The sequence below is a fragment of the Chinchilla lanigera genome, unplaced genomic scaffold, assembly GCF_000276665.1.
Source record: "Chinchilla lanigera isolate Chin_1 unplaced genomic scaffold, ChiLan1.0 scaffold00003, whole genome shotgun sequence".
NCBI classification, from domain to species: domain Eukaryota; kingdom Metazoa; phylum Chordata; class Mammalia; order Rodentia; family Chinchillidae; genus Chinchilla; species Chinchilla lanigera.
Window position 1 is genome coordinate 10,659,652 of NW_004955404.1, and position 22,944 is coordinate 10,682,595.

At 40.5% G+C, this 22,944-nt stretch overlaps 1 protein-coding gene across 3 annotated transcripts in view; it reads right to left on the minus strand.

Annotated features, from left to right (window-relative positions):
• Pcca (propionyl CoA carboxylase, alpha polypeptide) overlaps positions 1 to 22,944 on the minus strand; it is a 401,509-nt gene that overhangs the window by 342,012 nt on the left and 36,553 nt on the right. The window contains exon 1 of one of the 3 annotated variants that reach the window (XM_013516015.1): positions 3,553 to 3,666. The exons of 1 other annotated variant lie outside the window; for it this stretch is intronic. Coding sequence is in view for 1 of the 2 variants with exons in the window: in XM_005374053.2 (XP_005374110.1) it covers positions 959 to 1,063 (105 nt within the window). In the remaining variant the exon portion in view is untranslated. Of the gene's footprint in view, positions 1 to 958; positions 1,101 to 3,552; positions 3,667 to 22,944 lie in introns of those variants that run through there. One more of the 3 variants, XM_005374053.2, reaches the window with a different exon arrangement.

Below are 22,944 nucleotides of genomic sequence, written 5' to 3' on the forward strand. Positions count from 1 at the left end.
CAATTCTAAATTTCTATGGCCACAAATTAAGTTATGTGGCAGTTCTTGAACGATTGTTTTAAAGAAAGTTTGGCAAGCACACTGAACCAGGTTCAATCGTTTTATGAATTGTTCAAATGACTTAAACTTTATTAATAAAAAAGGTTAGGTCGTCTATGCCTAGACATTTGTAAGAGATTCCATGTGAACTGAAAAACGAATTAGAAGGTACAAACGCACCAACCTGTAGGTCAAGCTGCCAACATGATACCTAGAGTGAACAGTGGTGAAATGTGTTTAAAATCAGGCTAACCACTACACAGAAACGAAAAATAAATTCACAGGATGCATTTCACATACAGTACACTATGAAATCATACAATTTAAGCAGGCTTTCAACTCACACATAAAATCTATCAGCGACCCTGACCCTATTCTATTATCTTAGAATAATATTCTAAGATAAGCTCTAACCCTAACTCTAGTTGAACAGTTATTCTCAGCGTTCCTACAAAGCTGGGAAGGGGCAAGAGAACACAGTAACTGAAGGACTCTGAAACACATCTTGGAATGCTTAAGAACAGTACTGCAAAGTACTGGAATCTAACCAAGGGCAGTGCACGGGTACTGCCGCACGGCCATCGGCTGTGCGAGGGACAGCAGAAAACGGACTTGTGCCTGTCTCCGTAGGCCACTGCTGTAGGCCACTGCCCGCCAGGATCGGCGGGAGTAACCGCGGCGGTGAAGGGACATCGCCTCAGCCCGCTCCGGCGCAGACTCCCTGATGGAGGATGAGCGAGCGCGGAGCGCACACTGCGGCCGAACCCAGGCCACGGGGACCGGCAGGAAGGGCCGAGACTGTGGCTCTGGGAACCACGGGGCAGCAGGACCCGGCCAGCGCCCTGCGGCAGCGGCCGCGGAGCGGGGCAGGCTGGAAGCCCAGTGAAGTCCCGGCCCCGGGAGCCTCGGCGCTCCTCACCTTCAGGGTCCACAGCGCCGCGCTCTGCATCAGCTGCTGCGGTGGCGGCCGCCCACGCCGTCCGGCCGCGATCAGCCCCACGGTCCCTGCCCAGAGCCCCGCCATTGTCGCCCCTGTAGACCGGCGCTACGTTGACCTCTCACCCCGCCGAAGGGGGCGGAGAAGGGGAGCGCCGGTGCTGCAGCCAATCACGAGCTAGGGGCCCTACGCCCCGCCCCCTGCCGCGCGGGCGGGGAAGGAGGTGGTCCGGGAGATCCGCCTGGGCGGCGAGCGGCTCTGCGGAGGCTAGAGCGCTAGGACCCGAAGGGAGTAGATGAGCCGCGCGGCGCGCAGAGAGCCCAGGAGGCCACTATCCCGAGCCGACCCCAGAGGGGAAAGGTGGCCGGATCGGCTAGAGTTGGGTGACCGGCCTAGGAAGCCTCGGTACTAGCTGCCACTTAGCAACCAACCTGCAGCCAGTCACCTCGGTCCTGGGCCACCCAAGAATTCTGAGTCCTAGGCGCCAGACGCTTCTGTGAAAGTGTGAACTGCAGAACCCCAAATGGACACGGTTTTGGTTTTATTTTTAATTTTTTTATTTTTATTACTGCGTGTTTTCAGTACACCATGACTGCATTCATTGTGAAGAATTGGTACATGTACGTAACATTTTCTTGTGGGTGTTGATGTTCTTGTTTGCCAGACACACGTTGATAACAAAACGTTCTAGATCTAGAACTCAGAGATGCAAGCTCCAGTCCTACCTCTGGCACTTAAATATCTGCGTGTCAGGGGAATTTACCATAACCAGAGTCAGAGTCAAGATTCTCTTGCTTGCAAGCAGGATTCCTTACCTTGCCCTAGATAGTTCATATTCAGTCATATTTTAAAATGTACAAAAAACCCTAATGGTATATATATTAATTCCTATCTTAAGAAACTGAGGGGCTGGGGATTTAGCTCAGCGGCACAGCGCCTGCCTGGCAAGTGCAAGGTCATGAGTTGGGGTGGGGAGACTGAAGCCATAAAAAAGTAGTTACTCAGCGAGTAAAAGGTTAAACTAGGGTTTGAACTCAGGGACTGGACTTTTGTTATATTATGGAAATTTTATGCAAAAGAGATAAAACAGTACTGTGCCCACCCATCACACAACTTCAACAAATCAACATTTTGCCTTTTAAGTGGAGTATTTTAAAGAAAATCTCAGCAAACCGTCTCATTTATAAATAGATCAGCATCAAGCTCTTAACTACTGTGCCTTCCTAGAGTCACCTTGAGAGAGTTACAAAGCTAGGAAGAACCTAGAGGAAGTTATATCATGGTACATGCTAAAAGAGACAGAAACAAATGAGGCTATCTGAGAAGTGACAATGGATTTTACAATGTAAGTAGAAACTTAAATGACAAAATGGAAAAGGATTATCAGTTCCACAGATTTATCAGTTTTGTACCTAAGGCTGAATTCATTTCCAAGGAAAATTGCTGGGTCTTTTTTCCTCTCTTGCCTGCCCCATTTTTTTACTCTTCGGATTGGTTCTCTTTTGGTCCTATTTTTCTTATCGATGTTTTTTTCATGAAAGGTACTTGTAGCAGAAGATACTTGTCTCACAATTTCTATCTCCACTTGTTCCTTTAACAAGAGAATTTTTGAGTCTCTCCGGGAGTGGCCACCCACCTAAAGGGTGTGATACCCGGCCTCTCCCCTTTACCACAGGATGTGGCCATATAACTAGGGATGTAAAGACTGCCATTAAAAAGGACAGGGTGTGCCCCCATGTCTTGTTCTTCCTAAATAAAGATATGGGTGATGGAGCAGCCACGTTAACCCCAAGATAGGAGCCCCATAACAAACACCGTAAAATTACCACTTTCAATACTCTGGACAATATTAATGTCTCTATTGCTAATATAGCCTATCATTCTAATACAGTGTTTTCAAGGGAGTATAACTGACACTTTGAATCAGAAAGTTCTGCCTTGTGTGTACTGTCTCACAGGTTGGGATATTATCTCCAAAGCCTACTTCCTGCTAACAGTGTCTTAAAATAATTGTTCCATGGACATATTTTGTCCAATTTTCTATTTACTCACAGTGGCAGAGGTAGTCTGGCACAAGTTACTCTACAATTGTCAGACTTAGAAGTCATGTCTCAGTGGTTTCAAAGAGTGTTACATCAGGTTCCTGCTTCTGGATTGCTCTTGAGAAGTCAAATGCCAGCCTTCTTTATCTCTTGTCTCTTATTAGTTATCCTGTTTCTATTCTACTGTTGTTTATTGGTTATAGAGCAGAGAGGTCAGGATTATAAGTTATGGACTCATAAACCACCATATCCACAACAGAGAGAAACACTGTACTCCACCTGGAGACCCTAAACTTTGAACTATATACATTTGGCTCTCTCTGAGTGGAGGTAAGTGCAGATTAAGTGTGCTGAATTTCCCTAGCTCCAGGCTACAGTTACTCAAAAAGGGAACCTACAAGATACTTAGAAGCCTACTATAAAATATGTATCAAAGTTTCCTGGAAGTTCTCAGCTTGTCCAATCTCTACTCTTGTGACCTTGATCCACCACTAAATGCTTGACTACAGAGCTATGCTGAGGCATCTCACTTACCACCCTGTGAGATGTCTTCTGACACTCCTGCTTGGCAGCCAGACATACTTGGCTTCTCCCCTGTCACTCAGACTCCAACTTTCCAACTTCTGCCGATGCTTTAGGCAACCACTTTAACTCCTCCTTCTGGTTCTCTGAAAAGAGCCCATGACAAGAGTTTTCAGTGATTACTAGGCTCTGATTCTGAAGTAGCACTAATTCCTACTGATCCAAAATGCCTTTATGTTCCATCAGAACAATCCTTTATGAAAGCCAGGTAATTAGTAGAGTTATGATGTAAGTCCATCCTAATGTCAGCCCAGTACATTTCTGAGCCAATTATCATTGCTCAATTCCAGACTGCCTAGCTGGATGGGACATACTCTAACATGGTCCACAGCCCACAGCCATGACCTTTATAGTGAATGGCTTTACTTCCCAACAGAATCCTAATATACTATGTAAGGAAGGTAGAAGTTGACTATTTGGTGAATGAAAAGGTAGGCTGTGGCAGACTTCTAGTTGTCCCTAATACCTATCCTCTCATTTCCTAGTAAAGTAACATTCATACTTTAGCTGGGAATATGGCCCCCATGTGGAATCCACATTTCCCACCTTCCCCTGGAGCCAGGTTACTAAGTTTTAGCCAGAGAAATATAGGCAGAAGTAACATGGGCAACTGTTGTGTGATGCTTTTAAAGGGAAGGGACATAGTTTCCACTTTCCCTTCTCTTTCCAGCTTGTCAAAACATGAACACCATGATGAGGGTGAAGTTGATAAGGAAGGAAGTCAAACAGGTGGTGAGGAAGACAATATACAAAGAGGTTTTAGGTACCTGATCCTGTGAACCTGCCTTATCTTATGAATTAGCCTAAAACTTTTGGCTCAGGTTTTTCTCCAAGAAAGAAAAAACACTATATCTTTTGTTTGTTAGTTTTGCAGTGCTGAGAAACTGTACTCAGAGCCTTGCAAATTCTAGGCAAATGACCTTCCAATGAGCTACATTCCTCAAGCCCAACACTGTATCTTGTTTAAGTTACTGTTTTGTCATTGGTCATCAAATTTGCATCCCAATTAATAAAGCACTACTATGTATCTATCCTTTTCAAGTCCTCAGTTGTGAGGAAGATACCTAAGGAAGTTGGATGTAGCAGGGACTTGCTCTCCAAACCTATTCACACTTGAGTGAATTCTGAGTTTCTTATCCTGCTAATCAATTAAATGTGATGGTACATCTGAGCTCTGGCTGATGGGATGTGTGAGGGTATAAAATACACTGTGCAGTGGTGAAATAGAACACCCCATGGAATCCTCCACACCCTCACTTTGTCATCTCAGCTGCACAAACTCCTTGACACACCACAAACAAGCAGCCCTGGTTTCTGAAGAGTGGCAAAGTAGGGCAGATCTTTCTCACCTTCCCATACTGAACTGTGACATGAACAAAAGATAAACCTTTTCTTTTCCTAGGCCTTTCCTTTTTTCTAAGATTTGAAGATCTTGGGACTGTGTAGTCTTCCTAACCAATGCAAAATTAATAAAGAGACATGAACTGCCTCTCAATACTGGGCTACTTTCCTACTGGGTTTCCATCTTTTTTTTATTTAAGCACCTTTATTAAGATATAATTTGTATACCCTAAAGCTCACCCATTTAAAGTACACAGTTCAATGTTTTCAACATGTTGTAGAGTTGTACAACCATCCTTTTAACTTTAGAACATTTTTTAACATGTGACAAAGAAACCTCATACCTATGAGCAGTTATCCCCATTCTTGGCCTGTACCCCTATACCATTCAACCACAGGCAACCACTAATCTGTGCTAGGTCTTTGGACTGTCTGTTCTGAACATTTCTAGTACTAATATCAGGGGATGGATTTAGCAGACAGATTTTAAGTTTTAGTGTGCCACAAGCAAAGATTGCAAACACACACAATGATAAAAGAACAGCAGCTACATTTATTGAAGATGATAGGAAGATGTGCCGTGAGCAGGTTCATGCCAACAAAAATATAACACAAAGCTGGGCATGGTGGCCCATGTTCTTAATCGCAGAACTCAGGAGGCTGAGTTAAGAGGACTGGAACAAATTTGAGGCTAGCCTATACTACATAATGACTTCAAGACTACCCTGGGACTAGACAGCAAGACCCTGTCTAAAAAAACACACACACACAAACCACAAACAGAAAAGTGGTGCTGGGACAATGGAAAGTAAAAAGCACAGCACATAGATAAATCAGGCTTTAGGATTTTAACGGAAGTGTATACCAGCCCAGGTGCTTTTCTCTGGGTCTCTAGGTAAGATTGACAGGAATGATTGATAGGGTGATGAGTCATCTCAAGGGCACTAATCAGCATAATGTGTATCCCAGAATTTACTCTGATTAAATTATATGCATGAGATGCAATCTTACATTTATGAATCTTTAATAAGGTTTGAGTGGGAATAGGTTATTGAAGTTCAGGTCAGGAGATCTAACAAGCAAAGTGCTTGGGCCTAGAACTTTAGAAATTTTGTTATTTTATTTTTTATCTCTGTTAGAACAACAGAGGGAGGACTGGCCCTAGGGTGTTGCCCTAGGGGTGGAAAACCCTTCCCCTCCACCCCAAACTCAAGTGGGTGGAGGGGAAGGGTTTTCCAGCCCCTATTGTGCTACCTGTACTATTACCATACCATATGTGGTTTTTCATGACTGACTTTTTTCACTCAACATGGTTTTTTGTTTGTTTGTTTGTTTGTTGTTCTGTTTTGTTTTCCTTTTCTTTTTCTTTTTTTTCTTTTTTTTTTTTTAGAGACAGGGTCTCACTATGCATTTCAGGCTGACTTTGAACTCACTATGTAGCCAAGGCGATTCTCCTGCCTCAGCCTCCCAAGTGCTAGGATTATAAGCATGAGCCACCACGCCTGGCACTCGGCATGTTTTGTTTCTTTTTGTTGTTGTTGTTGAAAGTCACAGATGATTTTTATCATAAAAAATATGGAATGCTTCATGAATTTGCATGTCATCCTTGCACTCAGCATGTTTTTGAAGTTCATACATGGTATAGCATATATTAACATACTTTTTGAAAATCTATAATTAACTATTTTGTGTAATTCAAACTGCAAATATTTTCTCCCAGTTTTTCATCTGCCCTTTGACTGTACTTGTGTCTTTGCTAAGCAAAAGGATACACACACACATACACACACATATATTTTATGTCTGTCCATATACCTAGATTTATAGGAATATTTAAATTTATCAATCTTTATGGCTTCTGGAATTTGAGTTATAATTAGGAAAGCTTTCCTTATGTCCAGATTATAAAGAATTCCTCAAGTTTTCTTAAGGAATCAATGTTATATTTTTTTATATTGCAATAACTGATCTACTTGGAGTATATTGCAATGTAAAGAAGGAATAGAAACCCAAACACATATTTTCTCAGTGACTCTCCAGTTATGCTAATGCTCATCTTTAAAGGTTAATCTCAGCAGGGCACAGTGGTGCAAAACTGTAATTGTAGCTACTCAGGAGGCTGAAACTGAAGGATTACTTGAGCCCAGGAATATGAGACAAGCCTGGACAACATAGTGAGAACCTGTCTCAAAATAAAAGTTAAACTTTTCTAATGACTAAAGATGCCACCTTTCTCCTATGCTAAATTTCTACATTTTTTGAGAGAATATTGCTAAGTTGCCCAGACAAGACTCAAAACTTGCAATCTTGCTGCTTTAGCCTCTCAGAGTGCTAAGATTATACATGTGTACAGTACCCAGTTTGTCATATGCTAAATTCCCATATGTACTTGGAGTTTTCCATTGGTTTGTGAGTCTACCAGGTGCCAATACCACACTGTGTTCTCTTTTGTAATCTTTCATATGTGTTAAAGCCAGTCCCCTCTTACTGTTCTTGCTTTTGAGTATGTTCATCATATTCTAGCTGGTTTATTTATTTCTCCATACAAAGCCTAGGATTGAGTTCCAGAAAAAATTTTGCTGGCATTTTTATTGGGATTAAAATTTTATATTGCCCAAGAAATATCTGATGACTTCATAAATTTATGCTGTTGATTGGCCCTATTCAAGAAGAGGAAATGTGTTTTTATTTTTGTTCAATCCTACTTCTGTGATTTTTCAGAACTGTTCAAATTCTTGTGCATATGGCCTTGGAGCATAATCTTTTAAAGCAACGTGGTTTCATCCTCTGTATTACTAGGTCAAATGAGTATAACCAATCGTGTCAGCAACTCAACTCTTTGAGAAGTGAGGAAGGAGACTGGCAGAGAGATAAACGGAAAAACAGACATTGTCTGTGTTCTTCTTTCCCTAATTCCTGTTTAATTCACTATACTGAGGATATTGCATATGTTTATATTGCTAAATATGCTATTATGCAGCATTTATTGAAACACTGTCTTTAGTAATTTTTTTTGTTTTTGGTTTTTTTTTCTGGTACCAGGAATCAAACTCACGACCTTGTGCTTGCCAGGCAGGCGCTGTGCCACTGAGCTAAATCCCCAGCCCCTGTCTTTAGTAATCTTAGTAGGGCAATACAGACCAGGGGTGTGAACTAGCCTGGAGAATGCATTTGGGGATCTTGTGTATAACAGGAATTTGGAGTTAAATTATTTTATTTTTAATCAATTCAGAGACTTGTAAAGTACACTCCTGATCTGCTCAATGAGATAATTCCCAAGGAGTCAGAGAAAGTACCACCTTCGGGAAAGATGTCTCACAAAGGCAAAAAAGCAGGACTTCCCTGACACCATGTTAGAGTCCTCTCCGGTGCGTGACAGCTGTCCCCTGGCAACTCCAGACTTGGAGTAATAAAGAGAACAAAAAACAAGGACACACAGGGGAAAGAAAACAGCTTTGTTCTTTCTTCAGATCCTTCCAGTTCCCCTTCACCTCAGAGAACAAAGATTTATTCAGTAGTGCCCGTGGCAATCTTGCATTAATGGTACCTAGGCACTTACCTTGGCACATGCATCTCAACCTTTTCTGGAATCTCTAGGTTACCTACAGCTTGTCTAAAATAAAACACCACTTCTTCAAGTTTTCTTATGCTTTCAATTTTTCCTGATATAAACATTCTTTCTCTCCTCTTCCTTCTTTTTTTTTTTTTTTTTTTAAGTACCTGGAATTGAACTTAGGGCCTTGTGCTTGCCAGGCAGGTGCTATACCACTGAGCTACAAACCAGGCTCCCCTCTTTCTTCTTAAAATACATCAGAACATACACGCCATGGAATGCTCTATACCAGTGATGGCAAAACTTTCAGGGATTTTTTGGAATACCAAACCGCAACCCAAAACTTACTTATTTATCAGAAAGTGCCACCACTACAATTAAACCTGAATACTGAGGTTTTAATTTAGAAAAAAAGCTCATACATTAACACCTCTTGTCTTAAAAGAAAAACACAAGAACACATGTGCCAGTGATTCGCCACCATTGTTATATGCCTATAAAAAGGAAAGAAGGTGGCAACAGCCTGTCATTCTGGAAGGCTAAGCACAGATTGCAAATTCAAGCCTAGATGGGGCAACATAGCAATTAGCAAGAGCCTGTCTAAAAATTAAAAACCTGGGGATGTAGCTCAGTACAAAGGCCATGGGTTCAATCCCTAGTACCACTGGCAAAAAATAGAGGAAAATATCTACATACAACTGTGCAGTAATTGCCAGGAAGAACATTTTTGCTACAAGAAAATAATAAAGATATAGAAAAATGTGTACAGTTTGTTATCATTTATCTAAGAAAAGGGGACAGGCTTGTATTAAAAATAAACAGTGAGGCTTGTCAGTGTAGCTCAGAGGTAGAGTGTTTAGCTAGCATGTCCAAGACCCTGGGTTCAATTCCCAGAACCACAATCAATCAATCAATCAGTCCAACAATCCCACCCAGAGAACTGGTAGCATTATACCATGTGTGGCATTTGGGCCTTCTTTGGCAGAAATAATTGCCTATCAGTATCCAAGAGCTATGAAAATTGCACATATGGGTCCAGCTGCATTTTGTCTTGAGAATGTCAATGGCTGTAACAACTCCTGCTTTGGATTTCACTAGTTGGTGGTGACTGACCAGCTATTTGGAATGCAGCCAATCTGAGTAAAGAAATATCCTTGTTGGCAGCTTTGTTACATGGTGAAATCTACAGAAGATATAACACTACTTTGATTTGATTACAAAACCAAAGTCCATGATGAAATTATCATTCACTTTTACGACACAGGAATTGAGCAATCCTTATGTTGAATGGGTGATTTATTCACTCATTCATCCATCAATTCATGTGGGCAAGAAATATTATCAGTAAGAAAGTATTCCTGGGCAACAGGAATCAAAATTTTGTCTTATACCATGTCACAGATGCATTGTTTGGCCACATGCTCAGAAGTTAACTGTCCTGTTAACTTGAAGCACTCCATGATTCCTTTGTTAAAAGTGGAACCTTTTCTTCTGGGACACTATTGTAGAAGAAAATGCACTCCCCTCCCCACCAGTATACTTCAGTTTGTTAGTTGCGCAGGAAATATTTCCTTTGTGCCCGTCCTGGTTGCTCCTGTGTCTTAGAAATGGCTGGTCTCTGTGATGCCTAGCTGGTCACTACGATGCACAGTGTATACACCAATCCCCAATTGACAAGGCAATCTGCCTCTGTACTTCCTGCTTGCTTATCTCATATAAGCCCTAGACCACCAGAGATGAGGGCCTGATATTCTGGGAATGATCCCAGTCAGTGCCCATTGACTAAATAAATCTGCCTCCAAATCCTGGGTGTTGTTTCCTTGTTTCTGCCTGCCATTGCACTATGAACTTTCAGACTAAAAGCCAGATGGCAAGGTTTCTTTAGCGCAAATAGTTAAACATCATCACTGTAGAGATGCACTTCTATTGCCCTCTATGGAAAAGAAACAATTTCAGATTTCAAAAGAGAAACTATGAGGAGTAGCCTCTACATTCCTTTTGAAGATGTTACTAAGAAGTGACTAATAACACTTATATCACGGGCTTGGTACATGCCACTTTGTTGATGCATCTGAAAGAAACCATGTGCAGGATATTCTCTAGATACTTGCTTTTGGCACAGAACACAGTCCCAAGTGCTAGGTACTACAAATATGGCTTATCATATCAGGAATAACCTCAAGGAAGTCATTCAGGCCCTGGATAAAGTCATTTTGTCCTTGGTAGCTCATGACATCATAACAGTTCATACTTCAGAATATTAAATACACCAGGCAAGTACTTAATATTCAAGTAATGTTTGGAAGAACATGTACAGTGTAGTGACCATCTCTATGGGAGAGTTAGACGAATTTCTGTGGGTGACACATATTTTCAAAGATTCTTTCTCCTGAAAAGCCAAGGAGGAGAGGTTCCTGAAGGATCTCTGTTTCACGTTTTCTGTGCAGATTTAATTGCTGCTGCCTCTGAACTTGAAATGAATCCCATTCCTGGATCAACTTTTTCCCTAATGTCTCTGCCGCCAAAAATGAGAGTTTCAAAGAATGGGGTAGAAAAATATCTGACAAAGGTATCTGATGACTCTAATTCAATACTGAATAAGATTCTCTACCCACCAAAAGAAGCCTTCAGGGATGGGATAAACTGAGTTACAAATTCCTGGTACAGGATTTTAAGGAAAATTTTAAACATCAGGTTCAAGATGAATGGGTGGCAACTGCTGCACAAAACTTTCCCCTCGGTCTTCCCAAACTAAAGAAATCTGTTAGCACCATCAAATCCTTAAATGCCACCATACAGACCAGGCTGTCTTGCTGACTCATTGTCACTGGACATCCAAGTGGCTCAATGCTGCTGATCCTTCTATTGCACTCTAACCCAGTACAAGTCAGCTTCCAAAGTTTACACATTCTAAGCAACATGGTAAAAGTAAATTTGTTTCGTTGTGAAAGGACAAGGAGGCTGGGGATGTAGCTCAGTAGCATAAGCACCTGCCAGGCAAGCCCAAGGTACTGAATTCAATTCCCTATACCAAAAAAAAAAAAAAAAAGAAAGGACAAGGAGGTGAGAGGCAGGTAGGAGAAGCAACCACTCACCAAGCTCAACCACTCAAGCTTATTTTGGTGTGGGAAAAAAAATCTTAAATCTTGCTTGTAATCCCAGCCAAGGACACTGAGCAGGAGGTTCATAGGTTCAAGGTCAGGGGCTGGAGATATAGCTCAGTGGCATAAGCGCCTACCTGGAAAGCGCAAGGTCGTGAGTTCAATCCCCGGTCCGCCAAAAAAAAAAAAAAAACAAGTTCAAGGCCAAAAGTGAATTTAAAAAGAGACAAAAGATTTGAGGTCTAGCAATGTAGCTCCACAACAGAGCACTTGCCTAGAATGCACAAAGTCCTGGGTTGGATCTCCAGCACTACAAGATGGTTGTGTTGGTGGGAGTGTTTGCAGATAAAGTGGTCATAGAACAATAGGCAACAAATGCTAAAAAATATTTCCTAAAGTGAACAAACAACTTGAAATTACATACTAAGAAAGCATACTGCATAAACAAGAAAATTAACTGAGAACAACAAACTCCAAGCCATATTGTAGTAAAACTGTAAGACATGTCAGAAAAAAAATCTATGAGGATACTAGGAGAAAATATCAAGTTACAAAAAGCTGCTATTAGAAGATTTTTGTTTTTGTTTTTTGTTTTTGTTTTCCAGTACCGGGAATCGAACTCACAAACTTGCGCTTACCAGGCAAGCGTTGTGCCACTGAGCTAAATCCCCAGCCCTAGAAGATTTTTTAATAAAACTTTATACCAGAAGATAATGAAGTGACATATTTAAGATACTCTAGAACAGAAAAAATGAACCAAAACAAACTCTCAAGTATAAGGGCTACTCATTAAAGAATTCAGAAATAAGCCAGGTGAGGCAGTGCACACCTATAATCCTAGCACTCAGGAGGCTGAGGCAGAAGGATCTTTGTGAGAGGCTGAGGCAGGAGGATCGTTGCCAGTTCGAGACCAGCCTGGGCTACAAAGTGAGCTCAAGGCCAGCCTGAAGTACATAGCGAGACCCTATCTCAAAAAAAGACACACACACACACAAGAATTCAGAAATATTCCTGAGTACTTTTCAAAGACTTTAGAAAAAAACATGTTTCAGGCAGTAAAATGACTAGACACACAGGTGCTGAGCAAAAAATACATGTTTACCTGTAGTAGTGAAGTTATATGGTTACAAAGGAAAGAAAATGACTGAGCAGCAGGACGGCACATGCTTGCAACCCCAGCACCCTAGGAAGCTAAGGCAGAAGGATCACAAGTTCGAGGCCAGCCTGGGTAACTTCGCAAGACCCTGTCTCAAAAAAAAAAAAGGTTTCTTTACTTGTTGGGCATACAGCTCACTGAAAAAGCTCTGGATTCAATCTCCAATTCACACACACACACACACACACACACACACACACACACACACGCACAGGAGTATAACACATGGTAGCTCTATGCTCTGACAATGTAGATACAGTTTAAATATCAACACTAGGTAACAAACTAAGCCTTGTGATTATTTTATCACTGAAGTAATTAAATCACATGCTACAGAAAGGAAATAGAAGAGGTTAGTAAGTAATTTCAGTATTTTCATTAAAAGAAACCAATACACAAAATCAAGGAAGAGGGCTGAGGATGTAGCTCCTGGATTCAACTGCGAGCACCAGAGAAAAAACGGCATTAGTATAAATGTTACTATTAGTATAAAAACAAGTTCTTTTTGTGTGTGTGTGTGCACGTGTGTATGTGTACGTGTGTGCTGGGAACCAAACCCACGCTTTTTAAATATAAAAATAAGTTAAATAGAAAAGAATGCAAAAGAAGTAGACTATATGGTGAAAATTCTTTATATGAAAAGACTTGCGCCTGGTGCAGTGGCACACACCTGTAATCCCAGCATGCGGGAGGCTGAGGCAGCAGGATCGCTCTGAGTTTGAGGCTAGCCTGGGCTATGTAGTGAGTCCAAGGCCAGCCTGAACTGCACAGTAAGACCCAGTCTCAAAAAAACAAACAAAACAAAAAAACAAAAAATTAACTCAGACCAGAAAGCACTAAAAACAGAGGGATGAGTACTTTATGATGAAAAAGGCTATAATTCATTGTGAGTAAGTTATTAAGATAGACACATCCAACACCTTTCATGAAGTAGCAAAACAAGCTCAAAATAAATATGTAGGAATATGTCAAACTGAAAAGCTTTTACACATGGTTTCTCTTATAGGAGAAACCCACAGTACAAATAAATTCAAGATCAAAATAAAAGATACAGCAGGAAATAGGGAGACACATCTTTTGCAAATGGGACAGTGACCAAGAGATGGAGAGGGGAAGGAGGGGAATGGAACAGTATGTAAAAAGAATTAAGATGTATTGTGTACATGCACCAACTTCCCATGATGAATGTAATCATTACATACTGCAAACATGAATTAATAAAAATTTAAAATAAAAAAGCTTTTAAAAGATTCTGCTGAGCAAAGTAAACAATCAGTAAAATGAAAAGACGATTCACAGAATGGTAGAAAGTATGGTGGTACCTCAGTGCATGAACTTAATTTATTCTATTACTTTGGAAAAGATGGCCACATTTGTGTTTGTGTGGGAAAGATGGCTGCAGTTGTGTTTGTTACCAATGCAGAGTTTGCACACAAAGACAAAATTTTGCCAAAATTTGTGAACAAAAGCACTCATGAACTGAGGTACCACTGTACTGCAAACCATCTATCTCATAAGGGGCTAATATCCAAAATATATAAGGAACTCATACAACTCAATAGCAAAGGGGGAAAGCTAAATCATTCAATTTATAAAGCAAGTGAATGGGACAGACATTTCTCCAAAGACATATAAATATTCAAGTACATGAAAAAGTGCTCCATTTAACTAATCATCAGGGAAAAACATATTAAATAACAATGAGATACCTATTGCACCTGTTAGGATGACTACTATCAAACAGAAACAATACAAATAGCTTTTCCAGACCATCTGCAATACAACTAAAATTTAATAACTAAAAAACAAAGTTAAGTGTGACAGCACAAGCCTATAATCCAAGAAATCTAGTTAGCTGAGGCTGAGGCAGGAAAATCACAAGACCCTGCCACAAAAATTATTTTAAAGAATTTTAAAGGCTGAGAAAGAGTCCCATCTGAAGGCCCTGGGCTCAAGCCCCAGTACTGGGGGGATAAAAGAAATAGTCAAAAAACAAAAACATCCTGAAGATGGGTACAGGTGCATGCCTCTAATCCCAGTACTCAGAAAGCTGAGGCAGGAAAATTACTGTGAGTTTGAGGCCAGCCTGGGCTACATAAGTGGAGTTCAAGGCTGGCCTGCACTATATAGTAAGACCCTCTTAAAAAACAAACGAAAATAAAAAGAAGTCCTGAACACTGGAAAATATACTATTAAAGAATTTATTAGTCAATCAAGAAGTTTTTAAAAAAGAACATTATGGAATTTCCTGAAAAGAACTGTAAAATAAGGACATCACAATCTATGGGATCCAGCTAAAGCACTTACTAGCATTAAATGTGTCAAGAAGAATACAATTTCAATACTCATTTAAGCATTCAACTCAAAAAGCTGCAAAAAGTAAAAGCAATAAAAGCAGAAACAGATATTAATAAAAAAATTAAAAAGAAAAAATTAACAAGTTAGTAAGCAGAACAGTACAGCCAAGGGAACGTATACCAGGATAAAAGAAAATTCTTACTGCCAAGGTCAGGAGACTGAGAGAGTTCTGTACAAACAGACCTTGTTAAAATAATTCTTACCCTTCTTTAGTCTCCCCACATATTTTAGCTACTTTTCCATAATGACCTCGCTTTATTCAACCTACCATATAAGCATTTAGATTTTGAAAGTTCCTTGGGTCATTTCCTTAGGAAGGCTCCCATGTCACATAAATCTTAGAGTAATTAAACTTGTATACTTTTGTCCTATTAGACTATCTTTGTTTTTCATCCTGTAGTCATAGTGATTAAACTCAAGATTTTGTACATACTAAACATGTACCCTAGCCACTGGTCTGTCTCATGCCAAATTAATTCTTAAACTCAGCTAGGCAGCCTAAGAGAGTAAAGTTTTGCCTCCCCCATACACCCTTGTTCTAACTATCACTTCCAATTAAAAGAAATCAGAAGGCTGTGAAGAAATGCTTGATTCCAGCTCTGGTGCAAGAAACATACAAAATGAGTCTGGAGTATTTTATCAACCAGAAAACAAGTAAGCGATCAAAGATTACTAGGAATGTGTCAAAAGGATATAGGAGCCAACTAGATGAGGACTTCAGTGGTTAAATATGGAATCATTTGAGCACCAATAAAGGTGATAACAATGACTGAAAAATTAATAACAAATTTTTCAAAATGCTCACTATTGAAGCATGCTAGGGAACCACACCCCATACCCCACACCTGTACTGAGGATGTAAATCCAGGGCCTTTACACTGAGGGACATCTCCAGCCCTTTTTTATTTTTTGTTTAGAGATAGGTTCTCCGTAAGTCATTAAATTGTCCAAGCTGGGTTGGAACATACCATCTTCCTGCCTCAACCCGGAAATAGATGATAGATAGATAGATAGATAGATAGATAGATAGATAGATAGATGGATAGATAGAGAGATAGATAGATAGCTCGATCTTCCAACTAAAACATGGAAAGAGATTCAGGATATCACCATTTTGTAACCTCTAATGAATTAAATATAGACAATGATCAACTATAGCTGCTAATATCACAGCCAATCAAACACCACAGGCCTCTTGACGAGAGAATACTACAGTGCCTATAATCTTGCTCCCTTTAACCTGAATCTGATCAAACCTGCATCTAATCTACAAGAAATACCCAATTTATAAGAAATAGGAGGTGCAATCAAAATCTGGGGAATGCTGCTGCTGAGTGGCATACAACAGAAAAGCAGAAATCTTCAATATGAGAAGTGATCCATCAAACTTTAGTAACTGTGTGTAACAAGTTTCTGCTTGTCCAGTGTAGTTAAGCTGTTGTGAGCTACAGTTGAGAGTAGGTGTGTTTTAAACTGCTGAAAACTATAGATGGGAAACAACACAGTAAGAGTGTTTGTCAATTTCACTGGAGTTGTGTGTTCAAGCAGCTTGAAATTCTAGCTTTTTAAGAAATGTCATTCCAGGAGATGAAACTTACATTTATGCTTATGATCCTGAGACCAAGGTTAAAATTCACAATGGAGTAATCCAGTTTCCTTATGCAAAAAAAAGCATGTCAATCAAGATTCAACTACAAGGTGTTTCAGTGTGCTCCCCTTGAAGAAGATGATGCATAGATAATGTCCTTTATAACTCAGCCTCCCCCAGCTTCTCCAGCTTCTCCTACTCTTTCACTGGTTTATCTATGAAGTGTTTTTCTATTTAATCATTTCACCCCAATCAAGATCTACTTCTGGGAAAATTAAACCTAAAACAAATTGTTTGAAACCACTGAAAAGCTAAAAACACAGACAGGACCTAATAATTAAAGAAGGGATACACAAGAGGATCAAGGTGATATACTGATGAGTCATCTGTCTATGTGGGGAGGCATGACTTGTCATCCACAGTGTACAGATCCAATAACACGTACTAAAAACTCAGTAGAATAGCACTTGCCTAGCATGTGTGAGGCCCTGGGTTTGATCCTCAGCACCACCAAAAAATAAACATAAAAGGCTAATAAAACTAAACCAAAAGCTCAAAAAGCAAGAGACAAAAAAACAGAAATGAAAGGGCCATGGATGAATTAGATTCTGAAACTACCAGATAAGAATTGTAAAACACCTCTAGTCTGTGTCCCAGAGAAGAGATTTTAAAAAGATGCTGAATTTCATCAAATAGCAAGAATTCACATATTTCTATAAAAGTAAATAAAAATTCTATAATAGAGAGTGATTATATCTGAAGTAATTCAACTAATGCATTTAATACTAGACCACACACGAAAGAACATAGAATTAGTGACTTGGTAAACAGGTCAGAATAAAGCAACCAAATCAAAGTACAGAAAGTATAAAAAAAAAAAAAAAGATAGCGAACAGAAGACAGAACGTAAGAGTATTATGGAAAAGAGACTCAAGCTGTATTATAGACATGTACGCACCCCCACAAGACGATCATAAACTGCATGTACTGCAAATGTACTAACAGAAATAAAATCAATTTTTTTAGCTTTTTTTGAGACAAGGTTTCATTATGTAGTTAAGGCCTGCCTTGAAGTCACTATGTAGCCCAGGCTGGCTGGAACTCATGATAATCCTCCCACCTGAGCCTCCCAAATGCTGAGATTACAAGCATGCACACCACCACGCCCAACCTGAAATAAAATTTTTAAAAAAGAGTATTATGGAACATGTCCATGCAATTGGAATTGAAGGAGCAGAAAGGAAGAATGGAACAGAAGCAATCTGGGAAGTGGAAGTCTAATTCAGTGATAGAACACTTACTTAGCATGTGCAAGTCCCTGGGTTTTTTTTTTTTTTTTTTGGTTTTTCTCCGGTACTGGGAACCGAACTCACGACCTTGCGCTTGCCAGGCAGGTGCTTTGCCGCTGAGCTAAATCCCCAGTCCTTAGTCCCTGGGTTTGAACCTTCTGCCCCCCCAAAAAGCAAGATAAGCAGAAATAATAGACATAAATTTTCTAAAACTGACAAATGGCTAACAAACCACACTCAGGAGGCTCTATAAATTGCAAACAAGATAAATACAGAGGAAATTACACATAGACATATAATACTCAAACTGAAGAACACCAAATACGAAGAGAAAACTCTTAGAAAGATACATGCCATGCTCAACCCCCAAGGTAGGAGGGGGAAAGAAGGGAAGGGAAGAAGAGGAAGGCAAAAATGATATACTGTATTTCCTTCACAGGAGCAAATATAAGTTTGAAAGTTAACTTCTCAAAAGAAATTGGAGAAGTCAAAAGACAATGAAATGGCTGTTTTAAATTGCTAAAAGAAAAAAGAATTTGGTGTTAGCAAAAATGAAAGGCAACAAAAGATGTTTCCAACAGAAATGCATTAAAGATAAAAACATAAGACTTAAAGCTGGGGGCTGGGGATTTAGCTCAGCGGCAAAAGCGCCTGCCTGGCAAGCGCAAGGTCATGAGTCCGGTTCCCCGTACCGGAGAAAAACCAAAAAAAAAAAAGACTTAAAGCTATAAAAATCCTAGGAGAAAACATAGAAGAACAGCTTCCTGACACGAGTTCACAATGACATCATGGGTATAATACCAAAAATATGGCAGCAAAAACAGTATGAGGCAAGTAAAACTGCATCAAAGTTTAAAACTTCTGTATGCCAAATGACACAACAGAGTGATCGGCAGACTACAGAATAGAAAAAAAATATTTGCCAGTCATGTTTCCAATAAGGGGGTAATATCCAGAATGTAGTGGATTGACAACTGGTGGTCAACTTATAACACTCACCTGAACTGAGTAAGTGGTCCTGGGAGTGGGAGGCCCATCTGAGGATTGCTGCCAGCAGCATAAGAGGCAGAACTGGAGAAGAAGGGAGGCTGTTGGGAACTGAGAGAAGCTGTTGGGTGCTGTTGAGAAGCTGTAAGGAGCCATTGGTTCTCTTGGAGAACCATGTCATGCTGGTTTTTCTGATGAACTCAGCTATTCCCATTGTCCAAGGAGCTTGGGACCTTGTTGTCACTGAGAATGGCTTTCGTTCACTTTGAGGGAGCTCTGGTCCTCACTTTGAGCTTCGCTTCCTGGCTCTGGAGGGGAATAAGGTACACAGCTCATTCTCCTGAAGAAGCTTGTCACACTGGTTTTCCTGATGGGAACTTGGCTTTCCTGATCATCGGAGGAGCTCGGGACCTCACTGTTGCTGAGGGTGGCTACGGTACTTTTCAGGGGAGCTCTGGTTCTTATTTTGAGTGCTGCTTCCTGGCTCCAGTGCAGATCCCTCAGCCTGCTAGCACAGATCCTTCATCCCGCTGGTACAGACTTTCTAGCTTCTACCACTGACCTTTGGGCGTTCCCAGTGCAGATCTGTGAAACAGGCCTGCAGGACATGTCATGGGCTCCAAGCCTCCAGCGGGACTCATGGGAGGCACTGTTATGGGCTCTAGGTCTTCAGCTGAACTCATTCAGGACATTACAGTGGAATCCAGGCCCTCAGATAGATTCTTTGGTCTTTATTGTGTGGACAGATTTCCTGTGATCTCTTGTGTATGATTCTTTGGGTGAGTATTATAAATAATCTTATAAAATATGTGTCCTATATATGTATTGTATTGTTCCCCTTGCAGAAACCCCAAACCATTACATAGAATATATGAAGAGGAAAAAAAAAAAAAAAAAGAATACATGAAGAACTCTTACAAAAATACAAATGGGCAAAGAACTGGAATACACATTTTTCTAGGCATGACAGTTAAATGGCCAACAAGCTTATGAAAATATGCTCTCTGTATCATTGGAAAATTTCAGGAAATTCATAGCAGCAAAGACCCATATCAGGAAAACAGAGCAAGCACAAATAAACAACTTAATGCTGAACCTCAAACTTTTAGAAAAAGAATAGGCCAAGCCCAGAGCTCATACAAGAGAGGAAATTATAAAGATCAGAGCAGAAATTAATGCATTACAGACTAAGAAAACAATACAAACCATCAATGAATTGAAGAGTTAGTTCTTTGAAAGATTAAACTGTGGGGAGTGGCTGAAGCTGAAGACCGGTCACACATATGGGGGTAGTGGTCATCTCAACAGGTGACCAAAGCCAGCCCTGAGAACATGAGGCGCCCAAGGTGAGGAAGGTGAACAAGCTGGTCCAGCCCCAAGAACACAAAGCGCCCTAGGTGAGCTAGGCCAACAAGCTGTTTGGCAGAGGGCTTTCACCAGACATCAACCTGCCAAGTGTGATAGATAAGTGCACTGCAGTCACTGGGCAGCTTACTTTCTCCATAGAGAGAGAGACAGCTCCACCTAACTTCAGCTTTCTACATTTTCACTACTGCCTTCATTTCTTCACAGTCCTCCCCCTGGGAGTTTTCAAGAGCTGTGCTGGATGCAGCATTTGGAACAAGAACAGGAACCTGGAGTACAGGAAAACCGGAACTCGTCATATAGCAGGTAAAAGAGCACCTCTAGCTGTACACACAAAAGAGAGGTGTATTGATATCATCAACACTGGTCCCATCAATATCAATAACACTGACCCCATCATCAGGTGTAAAACGTGGTACAAACAGGTTCTCAAGAATGACAGCTGTGGGAGGTGGGGGTTTAGCTCAGTGGCACAGTGCCTGCCTGGCAAGCACAAGGTCATGAGTTCGATTCCCCTAACCGGAAAAACAAACAAACAAAAAGAATAACAGCTGTATATAGAAATGCTTGCTGTATTATTGAAAGAGAAAAGGTTCATATGTAAAGATTTCTCAACTGACAGAATTCCTCACCTTTGTGCAAGAGACATGTCTCTGGTTCTCAGAATAAGGAACTGTGAACCCTGAGATATGAAGGCGTGCAGGGCAACAATTGCGTACACAATATACTGCTGAGGGCCCTGAGTGTATTCCCATATGTACCTTTTTGTTGTGGACCTTGATCAAGGAGCGTCTCGATGACTGTACACCTGTTGAGATGACCACAGGGAATTTGGGTGCAGCACTATCTTAAAACTAAGCCCCAAGCAGAAAAAGGATAGTGAAGCAACATCTCCTCTGATAGAGCTTGTATCCCCTAGCCTTGCTGCATCAGACAAGAAGGGGCAGTTGGGGGAAAAGAAGACCTTTCCCTGTTAGAGGAGCGTTCCGCTGCAACTTGCATTTCACAGCTCCCAAAACAAAAACTGATAACCTTAACTGCACCACAAGCGGCTACTTCTGCTTAGTTCAGAAAAAATTTTGCTATGTCACAGGCTGAGAATTCCACCCTTCATAGAATAGAGTCTGTCTCCCTTGAAATTGGCACTAAAAGAAGCCAGGGGAGCGGGAGAGTCCCTGGAGGGTTTTCAACATGTTTACCTTGTTGGTGAAGCCCAAGATCCCAATAATCCAGGACAAGTTACACATCTCCATGAAGCTGTATCCTTTAAGACCTTAAAAGAACTAAAACAAGCAACCACGACCTATGGCCCCACAGCTCCTCTTACCTTGGGTTTTATAGAGTTCATAGGACAACAGGTTACGGCCCCAAGTGATTGGAAAGGAATAGCTAAAGCCTGTTAAGTCCAGGTGATTATTTATTGTGGAAGAGAAATTTTTTTGAGTTGTGCGCAGATCAGACCACTTCCAATGCCATTCAGAAAGTGGCTACTGCAAAAGGCATGTTAACTGGAGAAGGTGCCTTTGCTGCTACAAATAATCAACTTACTTTTGAATTGCAAGCACATGAACAAATTAAAGTAGCTGCCACGTGGGCTTGGAGGAAACTTCCTTCAAAGGGTGAGACATCCCTTGATTTGACCTCCATTCACCAGTGAGGCTTTAGGAGCCCACAAAAAACAAGCTCTGCTGAGATGATTCGGATTTGCACAGACATTGGCCCTTCCTATGATCAGGAGTCTGCCTTGGCAGTGGCCATCACTCAGGCTATTCATCCACAGCCTAAAGGAAAGGGAAGGAACAACCATTACTTGTTTCAGCTCAGAGGTGGGGCACATTTTGCTCCAAATTGCTCTTCTGTACCTGTAGGGGCAGCACAGCCACTATCTGCCCTTTCAAATGAAAATTGCCAGTATTAAGACAAAATTTTTTAAAAAATTATCCTGTGGTATAGTAATCCACTCCTGGATGTATACCAAAAAGAACTGAAAGAACTGAAAGATAAACTTTATCCATCTTTATAGCAGCATTATTCACAATAGCCATGAGGTAGAAGCAATTCAAATGTCTATCAATGGACACATGAATAAACAAAATGTGGTCCACATATACAATGGAAAATTATTTAGCCTTTTAAGAAGAAAGGAAATCCTGTCATATGCTACAACATAGATAAACCTTAGGGACATTGTACTGGGTAAAATATACTAGTCAAAAAGATTACTATATGATTTTACTTATAGAGGGAATCTAAAATAGCCAAATTCTGCTGGAAATATAGCTCAGCAGGACAGCACTTGCCTGGCAAGCAGAGGTCATGAGTTTGATTTGTGGTGCCAAAAAAAAAAAAAAAATCATAAAATAGTCAAATTCATAGAAACAAAAAGTAGACTGGGGGTTGCCAGGGACTAGGAAGGGGAATTAGGAAGTTTTCATTTAAAGAATATAAAATTTCAATTTTGCAAGGTAAAAATATGCTGTAACTGGGCTGGGGATGTGACTCAGTAGCAGAGTGCTCATCTAACATATACAAGGCCAGGTACCACAAAAAAGTACTTTAATTGATACCCAAGAATAATTATACTGAGCCTTCCCTCCAAAACACTA